Source organism: Pleurodeles waltl, chromosome 9, assembly GCF_031143425.1.
Source record: "Pleurodeles waltl isolate 20211129_DDA chromosome 9, aPleWal1.hap1.20221129, whole genome shotgun sequence".
Taxonomy (NCBI): domain Eukaryota; kingdom Metazoa; phylum Chordata; class Amphibia; order Caudata; family Salamandridae; genus Pleurodeles; species Pleurodeles waltl.
This window is the reverse complement of record NC_090448.1, coordinates 795,263,138-795,282,646: the sequence shown is the minus strand read 5'-3', so window position 1 is coordinate 795,282,646 and position 19,509 is coordinate 795,263,138. Positions and strand designations below refer to the sequence as shown.

General features: G+C 42.8%; 1 protein-coding gene across 1 annotated transcript in view; it reads left to right on the top strand.

Annotated features, from left to right (window-relative positions):
• The window catches only part of LOC138259994 (reticulon-3-like), a 151,554-nt gene that overhangs the window by 73,665 nt on the left and 58,380 nt on the right, over positions 1 to 19,509 (top strand). Inside the window, exons 3-6 of the mRNA XM_069208036.1 lie at positions 7,488 to 7,695; positions 8,041 to 8,179; positions 9,421 to 9,490; positions 18,978 to 19,024. Coding sequence (XP_069064137.1) covers positions 7,488 to 7,695; positions 8,041 to 8,179; positions 9,421 to 9,490; positions 18,978 to 19,024 — 464 coding nt within the window. The remainder of the gene's footprint in view (positions 1 to 7,487; positions 7,696 to 8,040; positions 8,180 to 9,420; positions 9,491 to 18,977; positions 19,025 to 19,509) is intronic.

The window sequence follows — 19,509 nt, the reverse complement described above, 5'->3', positions numbered from 1 at the left end:
AGGACGTGTGGGAGTATAGAATAGTAGCATATTTATTATTGGATTTCTCTGCATTTGTGCCTTCCAAATGTAAGCCAGTATCGAAATACCCTCTAAATAAAATTTTTGAACGTGTACCCACATATCCAGTTATGTACAAATAACTGCTCTTAAACTCTATTTTGTGCCCATTTAAGGCATACATAGGTTTCCTTCGTACCCATTTTTCACTTTACACATTTCACCATATAAATTGGTCTATACCTGGTACACAGTGAAAAACCATTGTACTGTGCAACTCAGTTGTTGACTCGGGGGGTCAGGAGTCAGCAGTTCAGTGGTTAAACAAGTAAAGCAGTTCAGACCACATTTTATGCCAGGGCTCATTTGAGGCCAATACGTTTGGTGTCTGGGTGTGTTGGGTTGACTGTGAAGCCCTTGTTTGGCAACAACAGTGGATGGGCACCTTCTCTTGGTGACTGAGAGCATCAGGCTTTACAATATACCCTTACTTTACCTGTATTAGATAAAGCACTAATATTTATTTTCTCCTAGTTCTGAGAGCTATCTAAACTGTTTCAGGAAGCATCATGTTGGAAAGAGACAGGGGTTTGAGTTTGTGTATTAAAGATGATTGTTTTCTTCTCTAGAAGATATTTGTAAAATCTAGTCATTTGAACATTGGTCTCATTGGTGTATTTATTCTTAAAAGTAGAGCTAGTCTGGTGCCAGTCTAAATCAGAATTGTCTCTGAACATTATGTCCTATTTGGGTAAAAGCTGGTGTTTTACTGTTGATTGCTCTGGATGATGTATAGGATATTGAAGGTTGAACGGAATGGGAACAATTGAAAAGCTTCTATGACCAGTTGGATGTCTTTGTGTATAAAAATTGACTGCTGCCTTTCCACTCTGGATTCTTTAGGGTTGTGTTAGTAAGGAAAGCAAGAGCCTTTTGTTCGAGTCATTTGCCTAGCCAAGGTGTATCCTAGAGTTTCTGTGGGATGGAAAGAAATTGGTTGAAGCGTTCACTTGGTGTAGAAGGTATATTGTGCCTTGGTTTACTTTGTGATCAAAGGATAAGCTGAAATATGTAACTCACAATTTGTCTTCTGTTGATGACACAGCAATACTTTACGTTACTTGGGCCAGGTTTCCAAGCAACTATAGATCTTACACCCTGTGTGTTGGCCCCCACCCCCTTTTTAAAAAATAACGTGATTAGTTTTCATCCGCTTGATCACTTTGCCGCAGCCCTGACCTAAATAACTTATCACAGATATAGGTAAGATAAGTAATTTATACTGCCTTTCTCTCCATATGGTTTGATAGATGGATGTTCCAGGGAGCATGTAGGTCTTATCTGTCCACTTTTAGAACTTAGTATCTGTTAGAAACACCATTTTAATTATTGAGAAACATGAAACCCGTTACCCACAAGAAATTAGTATTGCAAAGAAATTTTTACAAAGTTCCAAAAACCATTGGCCTAATAATCAATACCTCCTTGCACTTTGGCCAATTTCATGCAAAGCTCACCCAGAAAAGGGAAGATTGGGTACCTTCGGCTCAGCATCTGTCACTGAATCAACAACTTAGGTTTAATATCAGGATCCCATCATTGTTGTCCACCTAGAAACCTTGATTAATCTTTTATCTAATACAAAATTCAGTTTCTTGGAATATTTACTTTTATATCTATGAGTCAGTCTAGTTTTGGGTCAACTCTGAGTGGTTCCTGTTCTGGTGATTTGCACTTTTAGCCGGTTGGGATATTGCTTTTCTGGAGTGAAATAGAAGTATTTGCTTATATGATCAACAGTGGGATTTTAGCTTTGCTGCCCTTCTTTCCAAAACCCTGTGAAGTTTAGCAGTGAGCCCTAGTGATGGCATGCTAGACTAGACTGCAGCTAGGTTGGAGGGCATGTCTTGGTCTGCAGTTTTTGTGACTGTGTTCTAGCAAAGTGGGATCTCCTTAGAAATGCCAGCACATCTCTCTGTAAGACAACTTGGGGTGTGTTCCTTCATTGAACTATTAACTGCCGATTGGAGGTGTTTTTGAGGTAATGATCATTATTACCTTCTGTATTGAAGTTGCTTTGGAAAGACCATTTTGACATATGTACAAATTATGATAGTGAACGTGGGTCTTCTAGTTTGGGTCCAGATAGATGAAGATGGGCCAGAGAGATACACTTGGTACTCTTTCTAGGTGAGGAATGCTTACCCCATATCCCATTCTAAAGAAAGGAAGTGCTTCAGATGTCAATGCTGTCTTTAGTGTTGTCTTTATGCTGAATTTATTTTCAATATTACGTAGTCTTCAACATTGTCAGTCTTTGATGCTAAATGCATTAATGGTGAGCTGTATGCTGGTGTTGGGTTGACTCATCAATATGTGGAAAAAGGAATTCTGATATCCTTTGTTGCCATGCCCGGCTGCTGCAAAACAAATTTAAGCACTCTGCTAGTGTATGTATGTATTTTTTCGGGGCGTCCTTTTGCCTCTGCCAGTCTAATTCTATGTAATGTTCGAATTCATGTTTCTTGTTTAATGACAGTGAGTTTATCCTTCATTTAAACATTTTTTTTTTTTTAGTAAGGAGTCAAATTTCATTAGAGAAAAGTATTTCCGTTTACAAATGTGGCATACTTCCCGAAACTTGATATGTACAAATAAAGCATACTTGAAGACAATACAGAAGGGCAGGGACAATAATCATTAAGAAAAGAAAACAATTCCCAAGTCCCGAAGACCAAAGCACCAGTCCATGTAGACATCATTTCAAACAATCGAGTTGTAACAAGGTAAGTTTTTAATATCCTGCTCCCATCAGATAGAGGGTCCCAGGTTTCCTTTTGCAGCCACAGATAAGCAATCATGAGTCTTGCAGGGAAGGGGGGAAAAAAACACCTTGCCATCTCCATCGGGACATCTGGTGAGTGTCCAAATGAAACATTATTTGCTTTGGGATTAACATTAGTTTTACCAAGTTGATTAATCATTAAGAACACCTGATTCCTGAACTGAAAAATAGGAAGGGTAACAAAAAATATGCAGTGTCCTCTTCACGTAGCTCGCACCTAAAAAAGTGTTTTCCTCACCCCCCATTTATACATCACAAGCAGTCAGCATTTAAAATTTTAATAGAATGCGCCTTAAATTGGGAGACATTGAGGGACCTCTGAGCCAGTGTGTTGGCATATCATATCTCGGGCATAGAACCATTATACGATAAGCGTCTAGACCACTTCACAGCGAGTACCTCGAATGTGTTGCTTACACCCGCCTGATGCCCCAGGATTGGGTAGAATACATGTATGTAGCCTCGCTTACTATAGTGATAAAGTTTTCAAGAAATTAATTGCGGTTAACATTAATATCCTTGTGCAATAGCTGCAATACAAATTTTCTCAGTTGTAGATAACTAAAGACCCTAGTTTTGGGGAGCTGAAAGTCCCTACTTCAATCTTGAAAATTTATAAGGGTGCTGTTCTTAAAGAGTTAGCCCAGATACTGAATTTTATCTTTACCCCAGCACCTGAGAAAACTAGTATTTTAACGTGGCTGGGAAATTCGGATTGTACCCTAATGAGGTATACTGTTAGAACCAAGATACCCGACATGTAGAACTAATGGCCTGCAAGACTCAATGATATACCACTAATGTTGTAAACCATGTGTGTTTGAAATAGGGCCTATCTATGATCCCTTGCGGTGGCTTGATTGTGGTAGGGAGAGTCCGGTATTAAGGGAATAATCCAGCCAGATCCTATACACTGAGCCCTACATCTACGGCGAGCTGAAACCTAAATGCTGACAGGAAGTAGTTCCATAAGAAGGGTAATGCAAACCCACCCTCACTACGAGGCTGTTTAACGTAGTGGATAGTGCAATGAGTTTTTTTTTTTTTTTTCCGTTTTTTTTTAAGACCATGTACATTTTTGCCAGCTGCTTTGTACTTTGAAGAAACTTTAATATAAAGGAATAGTCTTGAACAGATATAAATACCGAGGCAGTATGGTCATTTTGAAGACATTGCACCTCCCAATCAGACCCAGATGGAGTCTGTCCTGCTTCATAAATAGAGAGAAGGATTCCGCACATAATGTGTTGTAATTCAGAGCTATATTATCCATATCAAATGAGAAGTGAATCCTCGAGTACGTAGCCGATTTTACAAAGCAAGGATCTACAGATTGAAATCCCTTTTCAATGATAACCTCTGTTTTGTTAGTGTTTAGCTTATAACCCGAAACTCGCCCTAAAGCTAGAGCCATACTTTAAATTACAGGCAGTGCCTTGGCCGGAAAAGATGGTAGTATGGCTGTCATTGGCGTAGGCCAAAACTTTAGTCTCAAAAGTTGTGCAGTCTTAGTGGTAGAATAGAAGTAGCTGACTTTAATGTATGAATTCGGGGCAAATAAAAGCAGAGAGAGTGGACAGACTTACCTGGTTCCCCGACCAATCATGACTGACTCAGTGCGCTCATATATGAGATCTTAGCTGTTGGATGAGTGTAAGGCCACGGTCCTGGACATGAAGCTCGATCTTAAGCCAATTTGTAACATTACTGCCCACAGGTACCGCCAGGAGACCCTGTTGAAAGCTTTCTCTGTGTCCAACAGAGTCATCCCGGCAGTCTCATTTAACTCCCTTGTGATCTAACCCGTTAAAGCAAGAATTACATGGGTGATAGTCTCCCAAGAGGGTATAAACTGATGTTGCACTGGATCTGTCACAGAAGTGATGACAGCAGTGAGGCGATATGAAAGGACCTGAGTGTAAATTTTAGAGTCATTGTTTATGGTCCTAGTCAGCCTCATTGTTACCTTGATGAGTGCTGAGCTGTAGGAATTTATTCAGATGAATAAGGGAACAAATTGGGGATCCAAAAGTAACTTGCGGTCAAAAGTCCATCTACGTAAAGGTAATTGGTTACATCATATCACTAGGCGGAATAAAAAGCGAGAGAGAATTATGGTCTTAGGATTTTACCTTATGTCCAATTCAGGCAAAAGGCTATGGGTCACAAGAAACCCATCCAACCGGGATGATGTCCCATGTGGACTGGAGTAAAACGTAAATCCAGGTTTAGGAGCCCGAGCCAAATGCCAGACATCGACCAGACCATGTGTCCTGCAAACCTGCTTAATTGCAGCCTGCGACTTGGACGTCCTCCCCTCTATACCAGATAGAGGGACCATTGAGTCTACCCCGGCTCCATGGCCAGTTTGAAGTCTCTTCCATACTGGAGGGTTCGGCCATGTGCTGAGTTCAACCAGTAGAGAAGAGACGAAAGAGAGGTCATCTACGTTCAGGGCATACACCACACAGATCGTAAGTGAGAACTGCATTCTTGATTTGTGTGATGAGCCGTCTCCCTGAATTAAGTTTGACCTGCCCACGAGCTACCCCCCCTCCCTTTGAAAGAATGCCCACCTCTCTATTTGGAGGTTCAGTCCCTGCAACTGCCAAGATCAGATACCCTAAAGCACTGAGCATTGACGATTCACCGACTGTAAGGGTGAGGTACACTGAAAAAACAGCTCCAGTGTCTGGTATTCCGGCCGACGGGCATGCACCTTCGCCAGTATGGGGTCTGCATAGAGTCGGCCACTGTTTTTAATGATAGGAACTGCAGATGACGGCAGCATTGGGATCATGCTGCCAGTAGTAGACACTGTCACCGTTAGTGAATAGGGCCTTGACTCCTCTCAGTTGCATCGGGAGGGACCGCATTCACCCTCACTCTTCCCCCATGAAGTATGGCGTGGAGGTGTAGCAGCGAGTCAGCCATGTGCCGCCATCTTGCCTCCCTACCACTATCATGCCTGCCGACAACTAGCTTTTTCTTAGAGCAAAGGCTCTTTACAGACCCTGGAATCATGTCTGAGAAGAGGTGTGAAGTGCAAAAAAAAAAAAAGTGAAAAGTTTCTTCATTTTAAAACTGACGGAAACTCTCCCAGCCCTCAAGTAACTAAAACTCCTGCCAGTGCAGACACTGTAAGGCATTGGAACTGCTGGCTGTTTGTCAAGGGGTAGTAAGCGCTATATAAATGCACTTACAATAAAAAATGTGGCTTCAGTTTTAATCTTAAAGCTGCTTCCTGTCAAGGCCAGCTGAAGTCTCTTGTCTACCTTTCTCAGCCCACTACTTTCACTGTTGTAATTTTAACTGGTTTATGTTGAAATTAAAACCAATCACCATTCCTTTAATGCAGCCTGCAGATGGGTTTTTGTTTAAAAAGAAAATGCTTTTTGGTATAGTTTCTGTTGCTCTTGTGTTCTGAGATCATAAACCTGGTTTGACTCTTTATTTGATGCTCGCAGGTGGATTCCTCATAAGTCTGACTATCACTCCTATCCTAGTTACCCTCAGATGTCTGACCATTTAGGCTGTGGTTCAAAATCGCATGCCTCACCTAGAAAGATTTGAAACTCAACACACCTGCATATTTTATTTAAACTCAAAATCTAGGGTGGTTCTGCTAACCTTGCAAGAATGAACATCCCCGTCCTCTAATACTCCTTAAAATTCTAAGCATTTACAGAACAGGACCTGCTAAGGGGTATGAAACTTTAAACAACTTAGTTCATAAATGCTCAATCCTTAGCAGTTTTATAGATATGCTCTTATGTAAGTATCTTTAAAAAGAATTAGTAGAAGCACCAATTTACAGAATGGTCTTTCATACTTTCTTTGTGATGGTGTAACACAGGTAACTAGATCTCTACATTTAATTCTTAATTCATCTAATTAGACACATCTCTTATTATATGCTTTAAACATTTTTCATCCTATTGAATTTGATTCTTTGTTATTTTTGTGTTTGAGTTTGTACATGTTATGCTCCTCTATCTGCATATATGTAGTTAACGGTACTCCAATTCCCCTTCAAGACAAATTTATGCTGTTCTAACATGATAAATAAGATTTAATGTGGAAAATTTTACCAGTTTGCATATCCAGCCTGTACATTTTTAGAAATTAAAACATTTAATATTTTGTTAACTTGGATTAGTACAACCTTGCAGTTTTCTTGGGCAAATATCATTAAAAGGCCTAAGCAAATCTGGTACTGCTTGACTGTTCAAAACCACATTAAATGACCCATGCTGCCAAACTGGCACGTGAACGTATCCATTATCTGTTGTAGAGCTTTCCTGGTTTGGAAGTTGTGACCTACACCAATCTGGCAAATTCTTTTTGTTGTACTTTCAATGCTCTCTGGTTCATTTTATTTCTATTTGTGTGACAGTTTACTCTTGCATACCATAATTCCATTGTTCGACCATCACTGCTCCCTCCCCATGTGTGCTTGTTGCTTAACCCCTTCACTCTGTTCTATTTTACTTCATAGACTTTTCTGCAGGTGTATGTGATAATGCATGACTTCTTCCGCTGCTTAATCTCACTTAATTTTTCATTACTTCTTTACAGAACGCGCTTTTGCTTTGTCATTTGCACCAAAGTTTAACATTAACCCTTTTCTTTTCCTCCTTAGCCCGTGATCTGGTCTTTTGGAGAGATGTCAAAAAGTCTGGTGTTGTCTTTGGCACAAGCCTTGTTCTGCTGCTGTCGTTGGCAGCGTTCAGCATCATAAGTGTGGTAGCATACCTAATACTGGCGTTGCTTTCAGTCACCATTAGCTTCCGTGTGTACCGATCTGTCATCCAGGCTGTTCAGAAGTCAGAAGAGGGACATCCATTCAAGTAAGTCACTTCATCCAGTATTTGTTTGTGGTTAATTTATATTTTTGTACAAGCTCATGTAATAAACATACCTGCTTTCAGGTTTTTTTTTAATCTATTGTGCACATGTAATTCAAGTGATCTGCATTTCACAACTTTCCAGTTGCTGCTTTAGTTATTGCCTTCCCAAGGTTACACATATCCACTTTTTTCTTTCAGAAGGAAGCAAATCTGATTTTTCAAAAGGTTCAAGTTTTTTTTTTTTTTTTTTTTTTTTTTTTTTTTTTTGCATAGTCACTGCCTGCCATTTTCTACTAATTTTCTTGGTGCACTTTTCTTACCATTACCGTCTTGAATTCTTTTCAGACCCTGGCTGGATTTGGACATCTCTGTGTCCTCAGAGGCCTTCCATAACTACATGAACACAAGCCTTGTGTATGTAAACAAAGCCCTAAAGAAGATCATCCGCCTCTTTCTGGTTGAAGATCTTGTAGATTCTTTGAAGGTTGGTGAAGAAACGATATTGTAATTGCACCCTGCTTTGATCACTATTTACTCAACATAGAATCTTGCACAGCTTCGTATGTAAACCTATGTTTAGTGTGTGGTGGTGATGCTACCATTCCCAATATGAAGCCTCCTGGTATACTCATGGTTTGAAACTTGGGGTGTTTAATCCATTCACATGCTTAAATCTCCTGCAGTCAACCCCAATTTTCATACCCATGTTGTAATGAATGGCTCAGAAGGTCTATTTATTTAAAGTATGTGGAAGTGAGCCAAATACCATGTCTAGCTAAGGGTTTTGTAATTAACACAAATTTTAAGTTTAGCCTTTATTCTTGGCAAAGCTATTAAACAATTCCATTATTAAAGTGGTCCGAATCCTCAAGGCCATGGGGTCAATAGTTTTACTACATGTGACAGTAAAAGATGGATGTCCCAGAAAAACACGGGTTCTGGTCCATAATCGTTCTTGAAATTGTTTTGAAAAATGCTGATGCTATGATTGAGTTAATCAATTTGAAAGACCAACTGCCCATTATTTCAGTAGATTGTATGTTGCTTGTGAGCAAGATCCTCTGATGGATCTGGGGGAAGCAGTTTCATTTTTAGGACTCTTTAGAGTAAGCTTGATGGTGTGCTCACCAGCAAAGAGGTCTTCAATACATGCATTGGAGATAAGTCTTTACTGGGTCAGATGAAGATTCTAGGATGAAGCTATAACATACTTGGTTCCTTTAGAGGTTCTTTGTTGCTTACTGTATGTGTAAGCAAAAACACTCTTTCAAAGCTAACAATAGGGTACATCCATTCCTTCTTTCAACTAGCTTCAGGTTGCTTGCTCTAATCTCAATAGAAAGCAGTTGGAATTCTCAGTATGGACCATAGCATTTTGGGAAAGGAGTTAGGAGTAATAAGTTAAATGATGTCATTACTTATGTTGAGTCTTGATTATTTAGCTGTGGTCATTGTGTGATTTGTGTAGTAATTGTACTGTGCCAGTGTCTGATTTGCATAGTGTTACAGCTTGCTAAGACTATAATTTTTTCTATGCTGCACCCAGGTATATTGACTTGAATGGCTATTGAGTTTTAGACTTGCAAACGAGAAAATGATCCACCTGCGCTGTCAGCCTACCGTCCTTTTTTGGTGGGGCGGGAGTATAGAAATAATTTTTGGGGTTGAACAGTGGCTGCACTGTTGTATTGTAGCCACTTACGATTGTGTTGTTTCACCCCATAGATGGCTGTCCTTATGTGGCTGATGACATATGTAGGTGCTGTCTTCAATGGAATCACTCTCCTTATTCTCGGTAAGTGGCTGAGAAATGGTACTTAAAAAATACTTTGAGGTGGACTTTCAGCTTTTACCCTTACTGATTCCTCTGTGTTGGAGTTAAGTGAGGAGCAACATTACATACCTGTTGGGCAATGAAACTGTTGCATCATTTTGACATCTACTACTGGTTGGTCTCCGAATGTTTCCAAGATGTATGTGTTGACTGTAGATATACTTTGAGTGATTCACTCTGTTGTAGACCTGGAGCATACAATTCCAGTACACTGCAGGTCTCCATCTTAAAAAGTGTGTGTGTGTGTGTATATATATGTGTGTGTGTATATATGTGTGTGTGTGTGTATATATATGTGTGTGTGTGTGTGTATATATGTGTGTGTGTGTGTGTATATATGTGTGTGTGTGTGTGTATATATGTGTGTGTGTATATATGTGTGTGTGTATATATGTATATATATATATATATATGTGTGTGTGTATATATATATATATATATATATATATATATATATATATATATGCTTTAACAAAAACATAAGGAATGTTACCAATAATGCTGTTATTTCAAGACTTCATAGCCACAGGTCGAGGGTGATGCAGATTTAGAGACTCCTCTGTTAGCTTCTACCATAGTCTTGAAGGCATAATAGATGTAGAATAAGTTGAGCCCTAGAGTAAATCCTCACCACCCTCCAAAAAGACACCAGTGCTATATTGTATGTGCTCTTCTGTACTCTTATGTTTGCAGGATGAGCGGTTATCATGTAGGATCAATAAGGTAACTCAGGGTATAATGCATGTGTTTCAAGGAATATGCTATTTAGGCATTAATTTGTATAACTGTTGTATGGAAGTCCCCTAAAAGTTATTACTCGAAATTATTTTAACTAAGCAATCAATTATAGGACTGATTTAATACTAACCTTTGAAATGTAAGGTAATTGTAATGGAACTATGCATCTTGAAGCTTGTGGCGCACACACTGGCAGAATTTACTCAAATGTGACTAATCGGGTAATTGCAAATAAGGACAATTTAGTCAGTTGATGTGTCGTACTTCCACGCAGAGATTAGCTGAAATAATCGTTGTACCACACAAGATTTTGGATGGATTTGTCTTAACAAGGTCACAAGTGTTGTGGCTACTAGCCGAATGTCAGAGCTTACCCTATCTCTGACTGATGAAATCTTTGCCTAGTAAGATTTGTACAAACTACTTTTGGAGGCAAATTCTAAGCAGTTTAAATTCAAAGTCCCCCACCTTCACGGGCTCTACGTAAACTGCTACAAGTTACCTTATATCCCTGTTTGAAGAATAAACATGGGAATTTACTGCATAATTTGAAGGCACAGTGTTCTTTAGAAGACTAGTTTGTCAGTTATATCATTTAAATGCAAGTTGTAAAGACAAAATATTCTACTGGAAATCTTTCAGATAGTTAGGCAGAAGTTAAATGCTGGTTTAAATCTCCAATTTTTAGCCCTTATGGCTGGATCAGCAAGTCTTTTGCTTAAAACTTCAAAAAGTTACAGAAGACGTAAAGTGCATCATTGATTGGTTTGAGCATTTGTCAGAGGTGTTTAAAAATGTAATTTCAGAGAAAACTCACCGGTTCAGAAATAAGTGTGCTATGTGATGTATCAAACCTGAGATGTGTCAAGAGGAAACATTCCTTAGGTGTTTGACACCCATATTAAATTCAGTGTGCACATATAAGTCGACCAAAAGAAATTGATACCTAAATGAACTTTGGCTAATTAGGGTCTTGTTCCAGTCTCCTTGGTCCAAGAATACATATCTTTGGTAACAAGATTGTATCTTCCTTATTTATCTTGCTTTGAGAAAAGATAAAGATCTTTGATCTGATTCTTCACTAGGCGCCTAATGTATCTTAAACCACTGAACCAAAACCCATGCAATTTCTTTTAATCTAGTAGTTAAGGTGACTGGCTGGTTTTCACTGTACTGGCATCCAAAGAAATAAAGGAGTAATCTTAATGGTTTCTCTGTCTCATCCCCAGCACTTTGTGGCATGGCAAGGGAAGGGAATATGGGACATCCAACACCGATCCCACTCTTTTTCTCATTGGCTATACCAGATTAGTATTCGTACCCCCAACTTTGCCCCATACTCACCAAGGGTAGAGAACAAAAACATTTTCAAAATCCTAGTTCAAAACTAGATGACAAAAGTTTGCAGAGCATTTGAATCTACAGCACTGCATGATGAAAACTGATGCTTGCAAAGTTTACTATCAATTTCCTCTGTAAATTACAAAGGTTGCTAATCCTTGTAATTACAGGGCAATAGTAGATATTAGGACTGCATGCTCTGTGATAAAATGCAGCTATTTCTTCTACCTGCTATGGAAAAGTCTTGCATCCCCTCAATCCAAACATTTAATATATCATAAATTCTAAGTGACTTATAGTTTCCTTTACTAGGGCTTTTCTAGTAAGCAATAGTCCTTCTCCAATCTTAAAGTGATATATTTGCCCATCGCTGCCTTATCCTTTGCCCTCAATTTAGAAGTCAGTCTTGCCCACGGAAATTGAAAGAATTAACTTTCAGGTTAATGAGCCCTCTAATCCTTTTCAGAAGACTTGTCTGAATCACCTGCCTTGGATTGTAGCATTCCTCAAGGGCAGTACAAACACCAGAAGACTCAAGTTCATGGTGTACTCATAACAAAGGTTTCTTGCCTTTACTTCTGCAGCCAGTGTCATTTTTTAAAATTTAAACAAACTAATTAATTTTCCTCTTCTGCTTACCTGACTGTTCTTCTCCAGAAGAGAGATTGAGGTCCCAAGTGCAGGGAATAGAGTATTTTCTTTACAAGGAAATCCTAGCTGCTTTTTGTAACCTTTGTAGGTATTGACCCGGAATTATCCACTTTTAACGAGCACATTCTGATGGATACAACTACCTGTGGATTCCTCACCTAATGAATACTCCCATGGCGCCAGCATTCGATGGAAATCTTCTTCCTAGTCTCTGCACGTCGACGAGGACGTCAATCTAGCTCACGCGACGCCGTCTGACGTCATACAGGCAATAAGAGGTCCTCGACGACGTGCCAACGTCAGTTCCCTTTTTTCCGTGCATTCGAAACTGTTATCTTCGAGGGAGCAACTGTTACTTTTGTGGTTACAGTGTATTTTTTGCTGCGTAGTCCTTCTCTGCAGTAATAATGTCGCAGAGAAAGTCGGGTTTCAAGCCTTGTCGAGAGTGTGGGGGCAAGATGTCAGTTACAGATCCTCACTCCGACTGCCTTTGGTGTTTGAGCTCCGACCACGACGTCTCAACTTGCGATTCATGCCAGCACATGAATCCGAAGGCCCTCAAGGAACGTGAGGCTAAGTTGTTTATGGCGAAGTCGAAGAAAGAAAAGCATCACAAGAAGTCTTTTTCGCCAAGGCATCGGCGTCATCGAGACTCCCGGCGCCGTAGAGATTCACGGTGCCATTCAAGCAAGGAGACTCGTTCCAGGTCGCCTTCGGATCGGCACCGGAGGACTTCACCTGGGCAGGCGTCGGTGATTGAGGTGATGCAGCCTCTTGTGTTGTCTCCGGCGTCGGGGTCGCCTTCGATACAGGCACCCCAGTATCTGGCTTTTCCCACCCCTGGAGCCGATAGTACCGCATTCCTAAATGCGATGTATACCATCTTCCAACAGATGGCTCCAGGGGGTGCTCCGGCTGGTCCTTTGGCCTTTTCATTGGGTGATCCTGCGCCTCTACGGCTGGCACCCTTTATGCCCTTTTGGGAACTTGGGCTCGGTGCCGGTGGCCGCTCCGGTGGCTTCAGAGGGATTGGCCCCGGAGATTTCCATCCCGTCGACGTCGGGATTTCGTCCTGTGACTCCGGTGGGTCCATCTGCTCCAAGTTCTCTTCGTCCTGCTCTTTCATCGGCGTCGAAGTTGCCTGTGGCGCCGGACGCGGCTTCGGTTGCTTCTGGGGATCGGCGCCGATCTTCGACTTCGGCGGAGGCCATGTCGACTCCGCGTATCGAGCAGAGGCTACATTCGAGGAGATGGGCTCTTCGTCTATTGGAAGAGCAGGAGTACCAACGAGTCCTGGAGGAAGGAGAACTGGAGGACTCTGGTGATGGGCTGCATGGTCTGGATACAGCCAGTGGGCTGGACACTTCCCCTGAATGGGATCTTTCGTCTCCAGGGGAATATACGGAGGAGGCGGCTTCCTTTCACGCTGTAGTACGGAAGGCAGCTAACTTTCTGGACCTGTCTTTGCCGGTGGCAGAGGCGAAGCAGAATCTTCTAACGGAGGTGCTACATCCGGCCTCTGCTGCAGCGGAGCCTCTCTTGCCGTTTAATGAGGCTTTGCTTGATCCGGTGCTAGAGGTGTGGAAGAGGCCAGTATCTTCCTCAGCTGTTCATAGGGCTGTGGCCAGGAGGTATCGAGCTGCGCCATCTGACCCTGGCTTTCTTTCTAGACACCCTACACCGGAGAGCTTGGTGGTGCAAGCCTCCTGTTCATCAAAATCAGCGCCTGGATCTTTCCCGATGGTGCCTGGAGACAGGGACTCGAAAAAGCTGGATGCGCAGTCCAAGATTTTTTTTTCATCCTGCAGTCTGGCGTTGAAGGCTACCAACACAACTTGCATTCTGGGGAGATACATCCATGCTCTTATGGATGACATTTCGTCATCATTTACGGAGCTTCCCCAGGGTCTTTTGGATGTTGTTTCGGACGCCCAAGCTGCGGCGACCCAGATTATTCAGTCTGGGCTGGACACGACCGACTCAGTGGCTAGGGCAATGGGCACGGCTGTGGTGGCAAGGAGACAGGCCTGGCTCCGTAATTCGGGGTTTTCTGCGGATGTGCAGTCAACCCTGTTGGACCTCCCGTTTGATGGGGACAAACTGTTTGGGGCCAAGGCAGATTCGGCCTTGGAGCGATTTAAGGAGAGCAGGGCCACAGCCAAATCGTTAGGGCTCCAAGCTCCTTCTTCCTCTGCCTCTTCCAGATTTTTCAGGAGGTTTCGTGGATTTGGGCGTGGCTCTTCCTCCTCTTTCTTTCGGGGGAGATTCCAGCAACCTGCCTCTTCCCATCCCTATAGATCTTTTAGAGGGAGGGGTAGGGCCCGCACCAGAGGAGCCTCTCAGCAGCACTCTGCCTCTTCCTCGTCCTCTGGAGGGGTGCAGCAGGGAAAGCAGCCTTAGGCTTCCACCATTTCCCACTCACTCCTCTCCTGTAGGGGGAAGATTACGGCATTTTCTCCGCAAGTGGAAGACTATTACAACGGACACTTTGGGTTCTCAGTATTGTGGGAAAAGGCCTTTCGGGAGTTCCAGCCCCCCATCCCGCCTCGCCCATCTTATTGTTCAGAAGAACACCTCTTGTTGCTAGAACAGGAGGTACAAGTCCTCCTTTCAAAGGGCGCGGTGGAGTTCGTCCCAGAGCAGGAAAGGGGTCGAGGTGGTTACTCAAGGTATTTCCTGATTCCCAAGAAGGATGGTCGGTTGAGGCCAATCCTGGATCTGAGGATCTTGAATTGGTTCCTCAAACAGGAAAAGTTCAAGATGCTGGCCCTAGCTCAGGTGCTTTTGGCGTTGAACAAGGAAGATTGGATGGTGTCTGTCGACTTGCAGGATGCTTACTTTCATATCCCGATACTCAAGTCACACAGGAAGTGTCTCCGGTTTGTGGTAGGATCGCAGCACTATCAGTTTGCGGTCCTTCCGTTTGGTCTTACTTCAGCACCTCGAGTCTTCACGAAGGTGATGTCAGTGGTTGCGGCAGAGCTCAGAAGGAAGGGGATAGCAGTATTCCCTTACTTGGACGACTGATCAAAGCCAAGTCTCCGGAGCTTGTGTTGCATCATCTGCAGTCAACGACTCAGTTGTTGTTCGACCTGGGCTTTTCGGTGAACGAGCCCAAATCTCACCTGGAGCCCTCAACTCCTCCTGTTCATAGGGGCAGTACTGGATACAACATTGAGTCGAGCCTTTCCTCCGCCTCAGCGGATTCAAGATATTCAGGAATTGGTTCCAATGTTTCGAAGTGGAGCGGTAGTTCCAGTCCTCAAGGTCCTTCGTCTGCTCGGTCTGTTTGCCTCCTGCATTCTGTTGGTCACGCATGCTCGCTGGCACATGAGGGCTCTTCAGTGGTGCCTCCGAAGGCAGTGGTCTCAACACAAAGGAGATCTAGAAGGTGCTGTCAAGATCTCCAGAGATGCTGCTGTGGACTTAAAGTGGTGGATTGCGAGCAACAATCTTTCACAAGGAAAGCAGTTCGCGCAGTCGCCACCAGTGGCCACGGTCATAACGGATGCTTCCACTCTAGGGTGGGGAGCTCATCTGGGGGATCTGGAGATCAAAGGCCTTTGGTCTCCAGAGGAACAGATGTTTCATATCAATCTGTTAGAGTTATGGGCTGTACGTCTGGCTCTCAAGGCCTTCCTCCCTTCCCTTCGTGGTCAGTCGGTACAGGTCCTGACGGACAATACTACCACGATGTGGTACATAAACAAACAGGGAGGAGTAGGGTCGTACCTTCTCTGCAGAGAAGCTCTTAGACTATGGTCCTGGGCAAAGGACCATCAGATTTGCTTGGTAGCAGATCATCTGGCCGGGGTCTTGAATGTACGTGCGGACGGTCTCAGACGCCAATTCTCGGCAGACCACGAGTGGCGTCTCCATCCAGATCAAGCCCGTTTGATCTTCCAAAGGTGGGGGTTTCCTCGGGTAGATCTGTTTGCCACTCTGGAGAACGCGCATTGTCCGTTATTCTGCAGCCTCCAGTATCCGATGCAGGGAGCGTTGGGGGACGCGTTTCAAATAACCTGGTGCGGCCAGTTGCTTTACGCGTTTCCTCCCATACCCTTGATTCCTCGAGTATTGAGGAAGATTCGCCAAGACCGGGCGCTAGTCATCTTAATAGCTCCGGATTGGCCAAGGAGGGTGTGGTACTCCGACCTTCTCCAACTCTCAATGTGCCCTCCGCTCCGTCTCCCTTTCAGGGCAGACCTCCTCTCGCAGTTGCAGGGGCAGGTTTTACACCCCAACCTCCAGAGTCTGCACCTACATGCCTGGAGATTGAACGGGGCAACCTGAGTTCCTTCTCTCTTCCGCCTGATGTAGTGGATGTTATATTAGCGGCCAGGCGACACTCCACTAAATCTATCTACGCTAATAGGTGGTCTAAATTTGTTGCGTGGTGTGGAGAGAGGCAGATTGATCCCTTACATGCTCATCTATCGGACGTTTTGTCTTTTGCTCTGTCTCTAGCGCAGAAAGGTTGTGCAGTGGCTACCATTAAGGGTTATTTGTCGGCCTTGTCAGCCTTCATTTGTCTTCCAGACCAACCATCGTTATTTAAATCCCCTATTGTGATCAGATTCTTGAAAGGTCTTCTAAATAAATATCCTCCAAAACCATTCGTTATGCCGCAATGGGATTTGTCCTTGGTCCTGACTTTCCTTATGGGGTCCCCTTTTGAGCCTATGCATTCTTGCCCCTTAAGGTATTTGGTTATAAAAACAGTTTTCCTGGTAGCTATAACATCTGCAAGGAGAGTGAGTGAGTTGCAGGCCTTATCGGTAAAGCCCCCTTATACAACTTTTTATGGGGATAAGGTGGTGTTGAGGACCAAGGCTGCTTTCCTCCCGAAGGTTGTTTCACCGTTCCATTTGGCTCAGACAATTACTTTGTCCACGTTCTATCCTCCGCCTCATCCTTCTAAAGAGGAAGAAAGACTGCACCGTCTGGACCCAAAGAGGGCTTTGAGCTTATTTATTGATAGAACAAAGGATTTCAGGCTGGAGGATCAGCTGTTCATCGGGTACGTGGGCAAGAGGAGAGGAAAGGCAGTCCACAAGAGAACACTCTCCAGGTGGGTTGTTCTTTGCATTAAAATCTGTTACTCTTTGGCAAAGAAGGATCCTCCTGAGGGCATTAGAGCTCATTCCACCAGAGCTAAGTCGGCCACTTCGGCCTTGGCCAGAGGTGTTCCTGTGGTCGACATATGCAAGGCCGCAACTTGGTCGTCCCTTCACACTTTTGCGAAACATTACTGTTTGGACTCTGAGGTCAGAAGGGACGGCCATTTTGCACGGTCAGTGCTGCAGGATTTCTTGGTTTGACCATTTAGGCACCCGCCACCGGGCGTGGTACTGCTTTGGGACTATTCATTAGGTGAGGAATCCACAGGTAGTTGTATCCATCAGAAGAGCGAGTTACTTACCTTCGGTAATGACTTTTCTGGTGGATACATTAGCTACCTGTGGATTCCTCACGGTCCCACCCGCCTCCCCGTTGCCTTTCTGGTCTTGCCAAGTAATCCTTGAGTGCGCTCCTCTTGGTCTTCAAGGTTGCAATAGATGTTGTATATATGGATACTTGTGTATTTATCTGTATGTATATATCTTTGTGTATATACATGATTTGCATATATTTGTTCGTTAAAAAAAAAAAAAAAAAGTTATATTAAATTTACAGCTATTCATTGCAATATTGTGTATTTTACAAGGTTATGGGATGTTGCCTTGCTCTTTCATTGCATTGGGTTGTTGTTCTCATGCACATAAAAAATGTTGGTACTGACGTCGGCACGTCGTCGAGGACCTCTTATTGCCTGTATGACGTCAGACGGCGTTGCGTGGGCTAGAGTGACGTCCTCGTCGACGTGCAGAGACTAGGAAGAAGATTTCCGTCGAATGCTGGCGCCATGGGAGTATTCATTAGGTGAGGAATCCACAGGTAGCTAATGTATCCACCAGAAAAGTCGTTACCGAAGGTAAGTAACTCGTTCTCCTGGTTGATAGTATTTTGCATAACTAAATGCCACCAAGGTTCCACAGTCTACTCTACTGAACCCTGTGAAAACATCCACTACTGCATTTGTCAAGAGTGCCTATCTTGGGAACTGCACTGCGACTTCTTGGATGTTAATCCATATGTTACTAGACAGTGTCTAAAATCTCAATTCAAAGCGGCCAAGCTTGCTGCAAAATCTTGTTCCTTATTTATTTTTGATTTTCTTTAATTCCTTACTTCGTTGTTTTAGCTAGGGTTCAAAGCATTTTTTTGGTAGTAGCTTAATTTTCTATGTAGTGCTTATAATTTGAGAGTCCACTTCAAGGCAGCCATGTATTTGAGTTCAGCTGATCAGCTGTCCCTTTGATCAAAACTTCGAATTGAAAACTGTGCATAAGAGATTAACAAAGTACAGTTGTACTTTTTATCCAAGGTTCATTTAACAAACATTTTTTTTTTTTTTTAAAGAAGCAAAGGCGTGGCAGGCAGGGTCGTTTTAGATTTTGTAATTCTTTATCTTACGATATTGCCTCAAGTTGCCCCACCTAGGCATACATATTTAAATAATTTATTTTACATTTAAACCGTTTCTCCTTATGCATCGATCTGTGTTTCACATCCATGTATTTCTGTCTTTCTTAACTCCTTACTTTGAGAGTTTTCTTATGTTAGGAATTGTCTGTTTGCAAATGTGACTAATGATTAACTTTCCCTTTTCCCCTAGGGCTGTTGCTGGCTTTTACAGTTCCAGTCATTTATGAAAAATACCAGGTACTTGGCAAAGTATTTTTACACATTCATGGCCAATTGTGGATGGTAACCGGCCAAAATCTTTGTAACAGAAGATTTGAGTGTTTGTTATTCTTTGGTAATCACCAAAAAGAAATATATATTTATCTTTGATATGGAGTGGAGATGTGTATCTTTTGGAACAATCACCAGCTGGTGTATTAAGGAGCTCCTAGTGTACCATGGGTTTATCTACGGTGTGTGCTCCCAGGACACTTTGGTATTACAGAAGGGGTCATAGACCCTTTCAAGCCACTTCTGTAATGCAGATCATGCTGAAGTTCTTTCAAGGGGGTGATCCTTTTACTTACTTGGTGACCTCGTCCCATGAAATGAGGAAGCACAATCTTTCTGACCCGTATTAGACTTGGGCGCAGAGAGAGGAGCTGTCAGGTGGCAACATTGGAAAGGTACAAAGAGGGTCTTGTGGACTCAAGTGACACGCCTGCAGCTACTCTCTGCAGGTG